Source organism: Euprymna scolopes, chromosome 5 (assembly GCF_053919585.1).
Source record: "Euprymna scolopes isolate OS-2025 chromosome 5, ASM5391958v1, whole genome shotgun sequence".
In the NCBI taxonomy this organism is placed as follows: domain Eukaryota; kingdom Metazoa; phylum Mollusca; class Cephalopoda; order Sepiida; family Sepiolidae; genus Euprymna; species Euprymna scolopes.
In genome coordinates this window covers 66,509,703-66,527,255 of record NC_136486.1, presented here as the reverse complement: position 1 = coordinate 66,527,255, position 17,553 = coordinate 66,509,703, and the positions used below count along the sequence as shown (strand labels likewise).

The 17,553-nt window shown below is 31.1% G+C and overlaps 1 protein-coding gene across 1 annotated transcript in view; it reads left to right on the top strand.

Annotated features, from left to right (window-relative positions):
* LOC145277097 (bactericidal permeability-increasing protein-like) overlaps positions 1–15,233 on the top strand; it is a 38,234-nt gene extending 23,001 nt beyond the window's left edge. The window contains exons 10-15 of the mRNA XM_080128760.1: positions 1,381–1,548; positions 3,333–3,400; positions 5,027–5,072; positions 9,214–9,274; positions 10,323–10,390; positions 14,964–15,233. Of these exons, the coding sequence (XP_079984886.1) occupies positions 1,381–1,548; positions 3,333–3,400; positions 5,027–5,072; positions 9,214–9,274; positions 10,323–10,390; positions 14,964–15,008 (456 nt within the window). The 3' untranslated portion in view covers positions 15,009–15,233. The remainder of the gene's footprint in view (positions 1–1,380; positions 1,549–3,332; positions 3,401–5,026; positions 5,073–9,213; positions 9,275–10,322; positions 10,391–14,963) is intronic.
* Positions 15,234–17,553: the final 2,320 nt, after the last annotated feature.

The following is a 17,553-nucleotide window of genomic DNA, read 5'->3' as shown; positions in this document are numbered from 1 at the left end:
AGTAAATTTTATTAATAGGGAAAATAGCAACTACTTGTTGCTTCTGTGATGTAAGATAGGATTTTAATATAATAAATAAATCTGTGTAAGACGTCGTTCAAAAGTTGCATAATATAGTGTGTAATAGTCTAGACATAATAGATTCGTATGCGCCATCTATTGGAGAAAATAGAGTGTACTTTGGTTCAGAGAGGATGTTTCCAATCAAATTATTAGACATGAAGTTCTATCCTAAGCAAAAGAAGAGCACATTGCTTTGTAAATGTTAACCTTTAGGCGCTACATATAAATGCATTTGACAGTTTTGGTTTAAACATATCATTGTATATTCTCGTCAATCTTCATGAGAAAATCGGGCATACATTTTTAATAAACTGAACCATAAAGAAAGTGTATCGTCCTAAACTCACCTCCATCTTCTAAAATTTTAAAATACGTTAGATACAAAGATTTAATAAAAGAAAATTGCTTCACATTTAAAATGAAGTATGATATGTAGTACATTTTATAAGCGTCAGTGCATTGTTTAACAATGCACCCATATCCGAAACAATTGAGTCAGTTTGATTGTTTTTGCGAATCAAGTATTTATAGGTCGAAGTTTTAACCTATGCTGTATATCCTCATATAAGTATTGTCAGTTTTTTTTTGTATTCCAATAAAAACAAATCGGATTTTTCTGTTAGCTAAGAAAGATTAAATTATGTAAACCAATATTCTTGACTATAATTTTTATTGAATAAAGAAGAGGTAGTTATTTAACAGGTTCTTACTATTTCACTCACCAACTCATTCTATAAATAGATAAATTGTTTTTTCAATGCTACTGGCCAGTCAGAGTAAAAATAAATATTTAAATTAACCTGCGGCTGTTTCAATGTTTAGCATGTAACACAAAAATCGTCATTTTTCTAAAGGTGTTATTTTGCAGACATCAAACAAATCGTCCGTATGTCATACAAGTATTGGGAATGATTGCTTTTTTATTCAAGAATTCGTGAATTTGTATTAGAATGTTTAATTTAGGAATCCAATATAACCAAACGTTTTAAAATTAATATTAATTGATTTTAAAATTGAAAACAACTCAATTCCAATTTAAGACATTTTCATCACATTTGGATTGATTTTTTTTAATTCCTAGTAGACAATTTCCCTGCGGTTTAAACGCTGATTTTATTTGCAAATATTGCAATGGGAAAGATCGTTAGAGGCTGGTGTGAGCGGAATTAAATATTTTTTTTATTTGTTTACGTCGTGTGAATTAGAATCAGGTTTTGTAATTTAAAATAATGTTTATTAAAAAGATATGCGTGGTATTTACTTTTTACATTACATATTTTACTTTAATGTTTTTTTTAATTTATTTTAATTTTGTAGATTGCGGAGAAGTATCCAAATAGCAAGATGGAAATGCACTTCACCACATATGAGAACCCTATGGTTCACTTCAAAGCAAATCACGTTCAATTGAACGTTCCTGTTAGGGCAGAGTTCATCGTGGTTCAAGCCAATGGAGCACACGCCAAACTCCTTACAGCTGAATTGGTATTTTTTTTTAATTTATTCTCAGGGATTTGTTTACACGACTCCACTTATTATTTTAATCAGGTGGCTATATTACGGAAGCAACCATAGACACATTTCATTTATTGTTCTTACTTCCTCCGCGTTGCAAAATTGCCATCTAAATAAACTTTGAATCAAATTCAAAATTATTTCAAAGCATACTGTTTCATTCATATAATAACATTAAAATATTGAAGTCTGGGTGCTAAAGAAGAAAGTTACTTTGGTATACATACTAAAAATGGGGAAATAACTCGGATGTTTATTCGTACTAATATATATATTCATTTAAAAAATGAAATTGTTTAAACTTCAATTTTACAATAGTTCATTAAAATCAAAATATGTCGGTATATTAAATAACAGTTAGTAGAAAGAACTTAAAATATTATGATATAAACAGTTTGTTAAGAAGGAATAACACATAATGAACCTAAATACCATTCTTACGCATCAATTTCAACTTGCAATTACTTAATTAAATTTAGTGTAAGTTTAATAAAACAAATAGATGGATGCGTTTAAGTAATATAATCCATTTTCTTCTTCATTTTACTTAGCATATAATGTTTAGAATATCATTTTTACTACTCATATTTTTCAATAACAATGTACTATAAAACTAATATAAGAAATCAACAGCCAAACGATATCCGCGATGAACGATTCAGAGACTAAACAAGAAAATTTACATTAATTGAAGTTCAATTTCTAATATTATCTCGCCTCAGGTTTATTCAGCTTTATTACTAGTGCAGCTGTTTTCCTTGCTAGGGTGGATGTAATGTAGTTATTTATATGCATTTAACATCAACGTATTACGAAATCACAACTGGTGATGGTGCTAAAGTGGTTTACGACACGCTTAAAACGTGGGTTATTTCAATTCTAATGCAGTAGTTCCATGGAAAGTACGCTTATCTTCACGAATTAAGTAAATAAAGTAACGAGATTTCACTGAATTACTGGTTCTGAGACTCGTAGGTGTTTGTGTCGGGCAAGAAATGATGATATATAGCAACAACAACAGAATAAGAAAATAATCAACTACTACGAAAGCGGACACTCATTAAAATATAAGATCACATATACCAGTACATATTTAGCTGAGAGAAGAAGTGTCACTTCGCCATTTTTGCAGGATTTCTGACCTTGTTTACCTATTATAAATGAGTTATAAATTATGAACTAATTGTGTGCGACATGTTTATGTTTCAAATGAAACAATGCGTTAACTATTGAATCAAAATAGATTTTCTGATAAACTAATTAAATATTTCTTCTTTCATGGTTGACACTCGCATTAAAAATATTCGGTTATAATTTTTAATGGAAATCGCAGCAGACTAGACGAAGTTTATGGATTTAACGAGTTAAAAATACAAATGAAACTACTACTTCAAGGACCACCAATAATCAATGGCAATTATTAGATGGATAGATCTTGACCATATAACAGCAATGGAATCTAAGGTTTAAACGTCAACATAAGAGAGGTGAGATTTACGAGACTGTTGAAAGTACACCCGATCCACTTTCTACGTTCGTTTGATTAATTAATATGTACATCCACATTTTAAAAAAACTGTAACTGTTGGAGTTTTCAATGCATCTAAAAATTCTGGTTGATTCCATTATCATCTATTTCGAGCTTTTCTAGTTTAAAATGAAAGAAGAGTGTGTTATATGTACTATCTACAATGAAGTATACATTATGCAGACCTAGCTAATATTTACTCACTGGTCTGCCATTTTTTCTATAGGTACTCTTTTCTGAAGTGAAAACGAAAATTTCGGGTAAAAATCTCCTGCTTACTGTCTCTGAAACAACGTAAGTATATTCGTTAAATCCTTGTCTTTATAAGGTTGCTAAACCAATTTTATATCGTCAGGAACATCAGCCTGATAATGTGTATGTGACTCAAAGAACTACCAACACAATGTTGACAACAAAACCTATTTAATTTATATAACACCCTAACATGATCCGAACATTCGGATTCACCACAACACTAAAACAAAATTCGTTTCGACAAAACTTACAATTATTACGTTCCAAGTATTTCACCCAAGAAACCTCTCTATTAAATCGTATACAAACAAAGGTTCCCGTTTCCCCACACCATTTCTTCTCCTCTTTTCCATTTCCTACCAGTTTCACCAACGTTTCAATGATTGCACAACTATGCAGAAAATGGCAATATTATTCAATAAATTTTTTGTACTAGGCTTTATGGCTGTGTCATTATTGTAACAAGATTGTTTACACTCTTATCCATTAATCCCATATAACTAACATTAGATTTTGTCTGCAAAGTCCAATTCATGAATTAAAGTTTTCATTTTTATTTATTTAGTGTGAATTTCGATTCATAAAAAAACATTTGGTAACATATGTGCGTGCATATCTTATTTATATCCTAATTAGTGTAGACATCGCCCTATTATTATAACCTTAAATAAATTGTCCCACAGAGGCTTACATTATATAATGGTATAGCTGACATCTCTGTGCGTCTATGGTATTCAACATTCTTGTGTAAATAAAGCAGCAGACACAATCAGGATATAGCTCTCTCTGTTATTGAGCATATTGAATAAACACTTTTACAATTACACAATTCATTACTCAATTAATGTAAAATACTTGTGCAGTAACTCATTTCATTCGAAGGATTTGATCTTCTAGCGTATCAGTAAACAATATCTAGACCATTCTTAAAATTGTCTCTGGTTTCTTGAATGTAGGATGTTCTGGGACTTGCGCAGTTCTAGGAAGACCACTATCACGAGCTTTTACTTTATTTTTTGTAGTGTATTCCCAATCGCCTGATACGCCCCTGCCGTGAAACGCTAACAAAGTGTCTTGTGATATTTTAGCAGGCTACAGTGTGCCTAAAATTAGACACACTAAACTAATATGATGGAAAATTCATCGGGAATATATATATGATATTTCGATTAATGGACTGGCTTTAAGCAGAGACATTCATTTCGAACGCGTCCGTATCATATTAAAGAACGTAATGCTTATTTTATATACAGTGCGTTGGCTTGTGTGGTAATAAAACTTCTCAAACACACTTGTGATGTTAGGTTGTATAAAGTTTTAACCTTGATGTAAATTGCCTGTTCTTTCTTTCATCAGATTATTTCGAGTATCGATTATCGATACTTATCGAAAACATTTCGATTAAAACCCTATCCGACAACACTGGAAGATTTATAATATACCTTTGTGTGAAATTTTATAAAAATCGACCCAACAGTTTTCAAGTCCATAGGGAATGAACACTCACATACACCAAATTCCTTTTATATAATAGTAGCCATATATCCCTCTCTCTCTCTCTCTCTCTCTCTCTCTCTATATATATATATATATATATATATATATATATATATTGTTGTTATTATTATTATTTTTATTTTCATTTATTTATTTATTTTCTTCCAGTCTTACCCTGAAGAAGATATATGGAGGTGCACCTGGTTCATTTGCTGTAAGTCTCTTCTGTTTATTGAAACACGGGAATGCATTTAATGTACACTTCTATAATTAGAGCACCAGTCAATCAACCGTGACGAGCAGATAATTTTTATAGTTACAGAAGGTTTCATGATCCGCTAACATTTCATATTTTCCTAATGATGCGGAGCAAATTCACTTTTTTAATACAAACCAAGTAGTGATATATGCGTGTCAAGTATTTGTATCAATTATTTATGTTCTATTGCTACTATTCTATTTGGTTATTTGCTGATTTCCCGACATTAACACTTCGCTGACATTTGGATCAATACTCGATTTGAAATAATAATACCAACTTTAAATTAAAATTACTTAACTTAAATTTACAAACTACATTTTTGTTCGGAAAACCCCAAATACAAAGAGTTTACTTTAAAGTAAGACATTTCACCTAAAATTTATAGAATATAATTTCAAATTATAAAGGTTTATTATGAATTAAATAAAATCAAGATCAAAAAATAAATACTCTTCAAATGAGAAAATATTAATTTTAAATAAAGGAAAGTCGACATCATGTAAAAAGTAACCCACGAGACTCAATACCTCTATCTACTGTGACACGGTTTCAGTTGACTATTGTCTAAAGATAGCCGTTTAAATCCTTCCAAAACAGGCTAAAACATGTAAGACAACAATTATAGATGGCAGTAATTAATGAGGAAAAGTTACAAGATTTAAAATTTCTCTCCCGTCAGGTGATGAAGGCCAGAGGACGCGTTGGCCGAAACGTGATGAAGCAATGAAAAGTGATAATACAACAAAATATGAATGAGGGCAAATGTCCGCAAAAGCAATAATTGCACAAATTATTAAACCCCAGCTCAAATCTTCCAACCCCACCCCCAAAACAATTGTAACCAAGTATAAGTTACCCTCAACTTAAAATAGCAATATCAAATTAAAGAATTGTTGCTGCGAATTAAAAAAAGCTAAAGTGTAAATAAAAAGAAATACTGAGTGTGTGTGAATGCTTGAAAACATCAGCCATACCTATAATATATATTGTTTCCTTTGCCGGAAAGAAAACTTCTAATCTACGAATTTCATCCCTGGGAACTGCTCGAATCCCCTCCCCGTTTCCTGCTTCCTGGCTGTACAGAGATGTACAGAAATCTCGCTACTGAAGTCAAGTCCGTTCTGCCTTTTGCTATACACGATATAAATAGTAGCCCGTATATCCAATTGCGAAATGCGCTTGTTTGAGTGAAAATGTTTAAAAAAAAATAACACATAATATAGAATTTAATATAATATCAAAACCATTAACTATTACTAAAATATAAGGTCACCATCATCTCTCTGTATATATATATATATATATATATATATATATATATATATATATATATATATATATATATACGAATTCTTATTCCTGTCTGTTTGTTTGTTCACAATTGGATTAATATATAAAAAAATAGCCTTATTTACTCTCTCATTTATTTGTATATATTGATATGATACTTGAAAAATATACAATTAAGAGATCACTTTATTTGCATATGACATTAAGAAAAAATAATTTTACTAAATAGCGGTATATTAATTAATGTTTTTAACGAGATAATTATTTTAAGTATTTAAATATATTGTTATTTAATACATTTTAAACAACAATTATATTGATAATATATTTAATTTAATCTATTTTGGAATTAATATTTCAAACAGCGACCTTTTGACATTTTTTGAGAGTTATATGCCCCTAGATTTTATCCATAAAATAACAAAAAAAACAAATGTTTAACAAATATCATTTGATAATTACATTAAGTTTATAGGTGAAAAAATAATTCCGTGTAGATAGAAAAAAATTCTTAGCTTTATATTTTTTTTAAATATTAAAAAAGTACATTTACGGAAAAAACTGAAAATATTTAATTTGTTTGTTTTATTTTATTCCTTACGGTAATACAGAAATCGGTAAATTTTTATCACGTAATTCAGCGTGGTTTATTACCTAAAAAATGTAGATCTGCTGCCCCCTCAAAATTCCACAATTTACACTTTTTTTTCTATTTCTCCCGTGAATTTCATCGATTACAAACTTTATTTTCTAATTGCAAAGGTATTTTTATACGACGTGACTCAGCAGCGTTTAACCCCTAAAAATTGGATATCTACTTTTTTAGGCTAATACATTTAAACAGCCTTTAAATATATTATTATTTTGCAGATGTGCAAATAAGTGCAAAAAATTAGAAATCTTGAAAAAAATAACATGTTAGAGAGGGGGATAACTTTTCTATATACATTTCACGTAAAATGATCACCCACTTTTTGTCCACAAAGTGTTCAACCAGACATGCCACCTCTAGCATTTTTTTTTAAAGTTTGGCGATGAAGGGGGAGGGAAAAACTGGGGGATAGAATAACATTGGAAACATGAAATAACGATAAATATTATTTTTATGGGACCATTCACTACATTCACCACACAATTTAATAAACAGACCAAAGTCCAAAATATGACAAATTCGATTGTTTTTGGAGGGGGGTACATTAGAAACATAAAACGACAAATTAAAAGCAGATCGACCCCTCCCCCTAAAAAAGAAAATCTAAAATTTCCTTTATTTACAACAAAAAAGCCAGTAAAAAATATCCTTACAAAAATAAAGGTAAATATGTAGTTTAGCGGCGTAAATAATTTGCCAGACAAAAAAAATTATAAAAACTATTTATCTTTATATAAAACATTATTAGCCCCAAAGGTTAAAATAAAACAAAAAAAATCAGTTTGATTTAATTATATTTTATTAGACTAAATATGCACACCTACATGGTTAAAATTTGGCCTTTTCTAGGTTTGTCAAATTGGATTTTTCAGGCCAAATTTGGCCTTGTTACGCACTTTCATTACAAAAACACAATATGGCGGCCAAAAACATAGTTCATGAAAGACATTAAAATGTCAATCTGCCAAACCTTAAAAAGGCCAAATTTTAAAAGGAATATAGCGGCCTTGAATAATAAATATAAATATAAATGATAAAAAATAATAAAAATGAATTTTTTCTGGTTTTATTTCAGCTTTTGGCTCTAATAATGTGTTTTATATGAAATAGTTTTTATATTTTTTGTCTGGCTAATAATTTTCGCCGCTAAACTACACATTTACCAACATAAAAAATAAATGCACGCATTAATGTTTATGAACGTTATTTTTTTAGGTACACAAAATCGTGAGTTTTCTTAGGACAGTGATCACTTTTGGCAAAATATCTGGTGGAGAGGGTATCAGATACTTCTTTTTGGGGCGCGTTCATTTACATGTTTTTTATACGTTCTTTTTTTTTTAAAATCGTTGTGAGGGTATCCACGTTAGGCATGATGAAAATGAAAATGACTAGTATAGCAGGCGTGTTTCAAACGAAATTTCATGTCAACCCAGGAAACGCCGGGCACTTATGCTAGTATATATATATATACACACACATATATATATATATATATATATATATATGTATATGCATATATATATGCATGTTCCACATAGAGCTGTTATGAGCTCTTTTGTTTAGTAGATGCTTTTCACCTATAATCTTGATTTTCTGTTATAATATTTGATATTCTCAGTCAATGTTTAACATTAATATTTTTGATTGATGTATAATTTCGGTACCGATAAAAAAATAAGCTATTCAAATAAAAAAGGTATCTCAGAAAAAATATTACACTGGTTGGCTGTTGATTTTTATTTTCCGATCCTATGTAAATCTTTTCCCATAAATAATATAACCTTTTTCTTGATATATTGCAAAGTATTTTCCATAATGATGAATGCTATAATAGTACATGTAATAAGAAATGTAGATGTCAGCCTCCCAAAGTACATTCTAGAAATTGTGCTTTATTAATTAAAGGAAATCGTAATTTTAAAATTTAAAATTTGATTTGGAATTTACTTTTTTAACGCTGAGTTGAAATTTTCCATTTTGATGTTGAGTTAAATTTGAGATTCAACTTTGTTCATTTGAGAATGAGGTTTGTTCGATGTGACGTCAAGCATTTTTTTTTATTTGGAGTACATGTTTTATTATAAAGAAGAACTGATTGATCTAATGTAATGGGATGAATTACATGTTTCACATTTAAATATATTTCAGATGATCGCAGTAAAAGGAGCGTTAGAAATGATTGTCAAATTTGTGGAATCTATTTTACCCGGTAAGTATATATCAGGAGTTCTCTATGAAATGTAATAAAATTGTATATAATATTAAACTACAAATATACACATATATATATATATATATATATATATATATATATTTATATATATATTATATTATATTAAAATGTATTACTTTTAAATATATTTTAAATTATTCATGTATTTGAGAATGAGGTGTATATATATATATATATATATATATATATATATATATATATATATATAATAGCCCGTCGATACTTTTAAACAGATACGAATTTCCTTATCTGAGTTATACACTGTCTAAGGAAAAGTAAATCGTGTACTCAACTCACACGCTTGTATATAATGATGCGATCTCTGTAGATGAATTAAAAGTAACAAAACCATCTCTGTCACTCATTCAGCTCAAATTCCCTTGCTTTAATTAGAACAATGAGTTTTCAAAGTCGTATATTCTGAATTAGAAAAGACGTAATAAAAACCAGTCAGTTTCTGCTTGATATATCTCATCTTTTCTGCTTCACTCTGTTCTTCCTCCCTTTTTATTGAAAATAATGTATTACACCTGGTATTATTAGAGAGATTATTAAACTTTTGTGTCAACAAAAATCTGTTTAAAAATGATATAATGTCGGTTATAATAAATGTTGTATGTTGCAAAGTATTACCAGTTAATGTAACTAATAACAATAATAATATAGCTGCACGTGCAAGGGAACAGTGCTTCAACTTTCTGCATAACTAAAGTTATTTAAAAAGAAACTACCGATCAATACAAATTGAAATATATATATATATATATATATATATATATATATATATATATATATATATATATAAATGCTAACAAAACAAATATATATTTCGCCTAATCACTCAACAACATAAACCTAAATCAGAGCAAATATTACCGTGCATCTTTTAAGAGAAAGCTATGCTTGGTCAATAAAAAATGGTATTTTGCATTATAGAATAGATAAAAGTTATAGCATATCTTTCGTAATATAAAGAAACGTTTAGGAATCGGAAAATAACAGTAAACAATGGTGTCAATTTCAGGTCAGCAATTTCCACTTGTGCTGCCCTCACACGCGATGCTATCAAATCCAACAATAAGAATCGTACAGGTAAATATTATGTTTTGTTTTGTTGTTATGCTCTAAGCAAGTATGTCGACCTATTCTACAAATCCCTCCAAAAAGCATTATGAAAATGTTCTAGAAAAACACACGATTAAACCCAAATATTCAACTTCCAACGTAGATCCCTACAACCATGTCTCCTTATCTAACACTAAGGATCTACGTTCCAACCTTACAGAGGCTGAAGCCCAATTACAGGAGACTAAATCAGATCTATTATTCGTAAACGACTAATTCTGTAAATTAGTTTTGAATTAAGGGATACTCTAACAACCTCTAAATCTGACCCCCAAAACTGACATGGGCATGGAATATGTTCTTACATTAAATGTCTTTCCATTTTGTAGGGATATCACCAAAGAAGATCCTAAATTACCCTATATGTACTCCCGGGTTACACTTGCTCCCACGACTGCGTTTATATTTAACATTTATGTCCCAACAGCAGCGGATATACTATCTTTAAGAGCATATCTGAGAAAAATGACCATACCCAATCTGCTCATCCTTCGTCAAACATTCACGTTTGTGGAGACTTCAATGTTCACAATGTGAAACGGTTAACCCACCCAAATAATACAGATGATTAAGAGAGGTTATGTCACGATTTCTTCATTGCTCATGACCTCATACAAAGTGTTCGCGAACCCATGTGTGTCCGATACTGAAGTTCAGTAAGCAAGGCTCCTAGAACATTTTTCACAACTTGCCCTAAGCTATGTTCATCTTCTGTTCTGTCTCCATTTGTATTTCCCAACCACTCTGTGGTATCAGTAAAAAAAAAACGAAATGTAATAAGATCTCTGACGTGCATCTCTATAGTACGATATATTGATACTCTATGTATGACTAGGATAGCTTGCGTTCATTTATATCTGATCTACTTCTGCGTTCCATGTTTAAAAAGAATGTGTCATCCATCGTAATAGACCGGAAGGAGTGTTTAAGTGTTCATATATATCGTTTTATTCCATCGAAAAAGTTCCAACTAAAAATCTAACAGCCAGCCGGGGTTTTCCCTGTAATGAGCTGCTGTCATTGCTGCTTTCAACGTAACAGATGCACTGAGACTAAAGCCGCTTCCAGAACTTCCAGCAATCACTGTAAAGGAGTAATGACCAACGCAAGCGTGGTTTATGCTCAGCCCATCAAGTAAAAAGTAGTTGAACAGCGTCCGGGTTCCCATCAGTTTTGGCAGAAAGCAAACATGATCCTGAACAGAAGCGTGTGCTCTATCCCAACTATCATCAATGAAGCTGAGGTAATATCATCAGCATCAGATGAAGCCAAACGCTTTGCCAAGAACTTTGCAGCTAATTGCACTCTATGCGACTAAAACCGCCCCCATTTTCTTTTTATATCACAAAACACGATATGCAACATATAAATATCTGTGTGTGATGTTGCTAAGCTAATAAAAAATCCTTGATTCAAATAAAGTAACTGGTCCCGACGTCATTCCTATTATAGTGCTCCAAAAGTATCAACCAGAAATAAATCATATACTTACAAAATTGTTTAAGCGTTGTCTTAAGGAGAATTGCTTCTCAACACTCGGGAAAATCTCATTCGTATGCCGCGCATTTAAGAATTCAGGTGATCAGTAACCTCCCTCTCATTAGAGACCTATAAGTCTCCTGTGCGTCATAGGTAAGTTACTGTAAGCTGTGTTGAATAGAGAAGTAGTCAACCACCTCAGCAAAAATAACCTTCTTAGTGACATGCAATATGTTTTCAATTCTGCTATATCTATAGCGGATGTGATCACGCTTATTTCTCACAGGATTAGCGAATCTCTCTGTGGAGGCTTCCTTTCCAGGGCAATTGCTCTTGAGATATCAAAGGTCTTTGATAAGGTATGGTATAAAGGTCTTCTTCACAAAAGCTCCAGCTGTGGTTTAGATGGAAACGTCTTTTCACTTATTAAATCATTTCTCTCCGATAGTTTCATACCAGAATTGGTCCATTGGCAGAAATCAAAGGCCCATAGTATTAATGCTTGAGTCCCCTAGGGGTCGATCCGTGGTCCAACTCTCTTTCTGATCTATATTAATTATCTTCCAAATCATATCGTTAGATCATTGGTAGGCATTTTTGCTGACGACACTACCATCTATGGCAGTACATCAAAAGACGTAAACGATCAAGTCCTCTCTGATTCTCTTTTCTCTTATATTGAGCATGTGGTAACATAGGGAAAAGTGACTGGTTATTTTTAATGCAGCTGAAACCAAGCTTATATCTTTGCATCATCAACATTCTGATCCCTATCTGGCATCAACCGAAATGAACGGCTCTCGTCTTGGGAAGGTTTCATAATTGACAAGGGTTTTGTGTTGACCTTGACTCCTTCTCTAAAATGGAATACTCACATCAGTTCCGTTGCCTAAGTCACTGGAAACATGATGGGATCCTTGTATCAACCCAGTAAATATTTACCTGCTGATGCAGTTCTCTACCTATATGAGTCAGGTACGTCCAAGGATAAATATTGCCGTCACATTGCGGCAGGGGCTGCTAGGATAAATTTATGTTGCCTTGATAGAGTTCAGAATAGATTCGTAGCCTTTTGAGGGATACCTTTTTCTCTTTGCTGAATCCTGTTTCTCACAGAAGAGACCTGGCGAGCCTGTCTCTGTTTTATGCTTTTTCTTCATGGCAAATGCTCATCTGAGCTCCAATCTATTTTTCCCACGCAAAACATTCACGAGAAACACTGGTTTGACTGTAACGCTATAAATAATTCGCCTCCCCCCGCATTATTTTTCTGTGCTTAAACCTAAACGTTGATTCCATGAACAAAGCGTCTTCATAATAACTGCACACCTATTCTGTTTATATGCTTTCTAGCTGACAACGATATGCCCGTCTTCAAGAACAATATATACAATTCTTGATAAGCCGTTCCCTTAGTAATCAAATTTACCAAATTTACACTTCTAACGATCACTATGATATTACCCTTTTGACTACAGTACACACTTTAACCCTCGAGTTTCCGCTGGGTCTGGATAAGTGGTGATTCATTTGTAAAAAAAGAGAAAACGTCTTAATTAACAATGTGAAATTTTATGAATCAGGATCAGTCACAAATATACATGTTACACGTATTTCATATTAAAGGGACTACAGCAATTAAAACTACTACAACAACTATTTTTACTACAAATACGATGCTACTACTACTACTACTACTACTACTACTACTACTATTTCAACTACAACTTAACCCAATTATAGGAAAAACCGGCATTTCTATTCTTAGACTTTTATCAATTATTATTCAATTGTGATACACAAGTCAACGGTGCTAATTCTCAACAGACTATAATATAGTTGGATTCAAGTCCAATGTATGAAACTACTCGTTGAGCCGTCCTCTTATTCCCAAATTCTGGCCAGATTTAATCACTGTTTTATAGATTGAAGATCAGTTTTTGGAGACTTACTATTTCAGATAATGTGATATATTTTTCTATAATCCTGATTGATTAGAAAGTAATTTTTTTAAAAATGGAGGAAATCCGCCAATAATTCGCCGATTAATCATTCCCATCTGTAATTTAACATTTATAAGCAACTCATTAGTTTGTTTGGAATCTAATAATTAATTAGACGTTTTAGATATTTAATAATTCTGTAAATAGTATATTTTATTGAAATTGCTCGTAGTATTAATAATTATGACAATAATAATATAATAAAATATAATAATCATAATTACTAATGAATCAATAATTCATATTACTCCAAATATTTATTATGCATTTTTAACCTGGCATATGTATGGACAGATAATTAATTCATAATATATAATATACTTCGCGTTTGCATATTATAAATATTAATTAAACACCCATACAAACTATACTGTTAATTCTTCTAACTTCAATATTATAATATATATTTTATATATGACTTATTGCGGATTATATATTATATAACATATATACTACAATTAATGAAGCTTCTATGTTATAGTTATATATTCATGTTTGATTACCGATATTCTTATATATTTAGATGTATTCAAACGTGATAATAACTAGAATTTTTATATAATAAATATTAAAGGATCTATAATTCATATTCTGTTAAAATATTTATTTATTCCTAATTTGTCATGATTTTTAATGTGTAGTAAATGTAGTAAATATTATACTATACTTAACCATATATGTGATATTCTATTTCATATTACGTTCATATAAAAACAAATACCACAACATTCATTCAACATTCTTACAGAACGCATATTGGGATTAAGCTGTTTTTCATGAAATTTCATACGTAACATATTTTTTCAGGTTATAATATTATTTCTAAAATACATGACTTTATATTATTTTATTGACATGATTTTCATAACTAACTCATAGTTCACATCATCTGATATATCAGGATTTTCATATCTTGAATATTAATTTAAAATCAATATGACTTTTATAAATTTAATATTGTACTCTATTTATTAACTAATTTCATATTCATTAAATTTTCTTATTTCAATTGTTTTTCCAAATTTATATTATATGCCTTAATTTTTATTTCTTTTCAGAATGCCATAATTGTCGCAAGTGACTTAAACATTAAATCAATATAATCAGTAATCATCTGCTGAGAAAAAGAGTGAAAAATGTTCATGATGTAATATCTCCAACAAGCCACCAGTTTTATCTTTTACATCTATTTTGGAACAAATATTGAATCATATATAAGTGTATTGATTTTATCAAAGTCTTGATTTCTTTCGATCGATATCCAATCGTAAGCAAATAGCATTTTTTTTATAACAGTTGTTCAAATAAATAAAAACTATGCATATAAATAACTTGTTGTTGCTTTATATAAAACTTTATACACGTATTTTTTATCATTCTCATGTGTTATGCATTTTAGTACCAGTCAATTGTCTAAGAGTAACATTGTAAACAAAAACTTAAAATAAATGGCTCTCTCCTTGAGGAAACATCGTACGGCTAAGACTAACATTCCTACCAGAACTGATATGTATGATTAAAACAAAGCTGCTGTTAAAGTCACTGAAAAATGCACAGTTTATTCTGCCTCTCCAGAAAAATCTTGACTTATGAAGCAATGATCTACTTGGGAAAAGTAAGACAGAGTTCAAGATTGAGTATTACTGCTCTTTCTAGCAAAAAGTACTCTTTTAAAGAATTGGTCAAATTAGCATGCAATGCTTATGCATTTCCATCTAAACTTAATAGCGGATGCAGTAAAATAAGTTTAATTTAAAGAATATACTAATTACAGTGGTCAAAAACTGACTTTTTAATAACATAATTTGAATTAATGAACAAAAGTTAATGCTTGACACATCTGACCTTTTTTTTAAATTAAATTTTCTCCCCAAACAGCGCACAGTCACACTTTGAAGTAGGGGGCTACTATCGGGGGCATAAGTTGCACGGATATTATGAAGGAAGATAAGTGGCAAGATGTATGTTCATATCACACTTGAACTGATGCATATCAGTACAGTTGGGAAAGCAGATTCCTAGAAGCGAGTTCCAAAGTTTAGCAGTTCTGTGGAAGAATCTATTTGAGTAGAAGGCTTTCTAACTCCTACTGTGAAGGGGTGGAAGTTAGCTGCTTGTCGGGTTTGTCGGGGATGTTAACGTTGACGGGGGACAAGTGTGTGTAGTTCGTCAGGGAATTTACCATTAAAGTACTTGTAGAACAGGGAGAAAGATGCAACATTTCGTCAGTGGGACAGAGGCTGAGACCTAGATGACATTTCAGGACATATCAGGTTCGCGACTCTCTTTTGAACCCTGTCAATATGTAAGAGATAAATAGCAGATGCACAAACCCAAATGTGACAACAGTACTCTAAACATGGATGAATGGTGACCTTATAGAGGTACAGGATACTTTCAGGCGTAAGTATCTTTCTAGCACTGTAGAGAGAGTCAACCTTCTTCGCAGCAGCTTTGGCAATACTCTGAATGTATCTATTCTTGTTCATGTTCCTTGTAAACGTTAGGCCGAGGAGTTTAAAATAAATTACTTTCGGCTAATGTGTTCTTGGCCATTGCTATTGGTGGTAAAATGCCAAAATGAATTTAATTTCAGGCGAAATCGTATGACAAACTAATTAACCACGTTTATGGTAAGTTCTCAATCAAATTTTCTTAAAAATACTGAAGTGCATAATATAAAACAAACTCACATCACTTATGAGAAGCTTAATAAAATCTTAAGTATCAGTAAAGAACAAATTCCAAACGAGTTGAACGTGGCTGTTGACCACCTTACTGTTGGCATATCACTTTATTCATATAATTATTTTATTTTAGATATTTAAAAATATAACTGAAAAGAATTTGGAATGTGATGAAAGTTGATGACACAAATAATTGCAAGAACAACAGGAACAATCCACAAGAAAACATTTGAATAAAGAAAGAATTAATTCGGAATCTGGAGAATCGCTGAGAAGATACAATTATGGACACAGCTGAAATTTTAAAACAACCTAAACAGAAAGAAACAAAAGATATATGGGCATTAACTATTTCATGTGGCAACCATATCAATAAGTAAATTATATTGAAAAGTAAATTCTATTGTACAGTACGCACACGATTGATACGTAGTTTCTGGGAAAGAAAGTAAAGTGCTCAATTTTCTCAGTTTTTGTTTCCCTGGAATAGTAAATCATAAAGCTTGACACAACGCTGAGTCCAAAACACAAGTACCAGTGGTATGAACAAACTTTGTGATGACCAGTATTATAAAGAGCTTGTAAATCCAATAATTTTGTCTAATCACTCTATTTTACAATTCTTGTTTCCATGGAAAGTACTAGTATAGTAGTCATCATATCTCCTCTGCAAACTGTGTTATAATATGTGAGAGCTGACTAAGAATCCAATTCCTTAGCAGACTATTTACTAATGTCTAAAAACAGTTATATATTTTTATCGAAATTTGTGCATCAATGTTATAGTTTTGTATTACGCTCGCAGCTGGAGATCTGTCATTAGATATTTCAAACTGGCACTGACGGAGCTTAATAGGCAATCAATAATATTCTATGCCATTAAACTTTAGGCGGCTGAATGAGCTAAATTTGAGAGAACCACGCGCAGATGCAAAAGCTAGGAGTGTATTGCTACTAATAT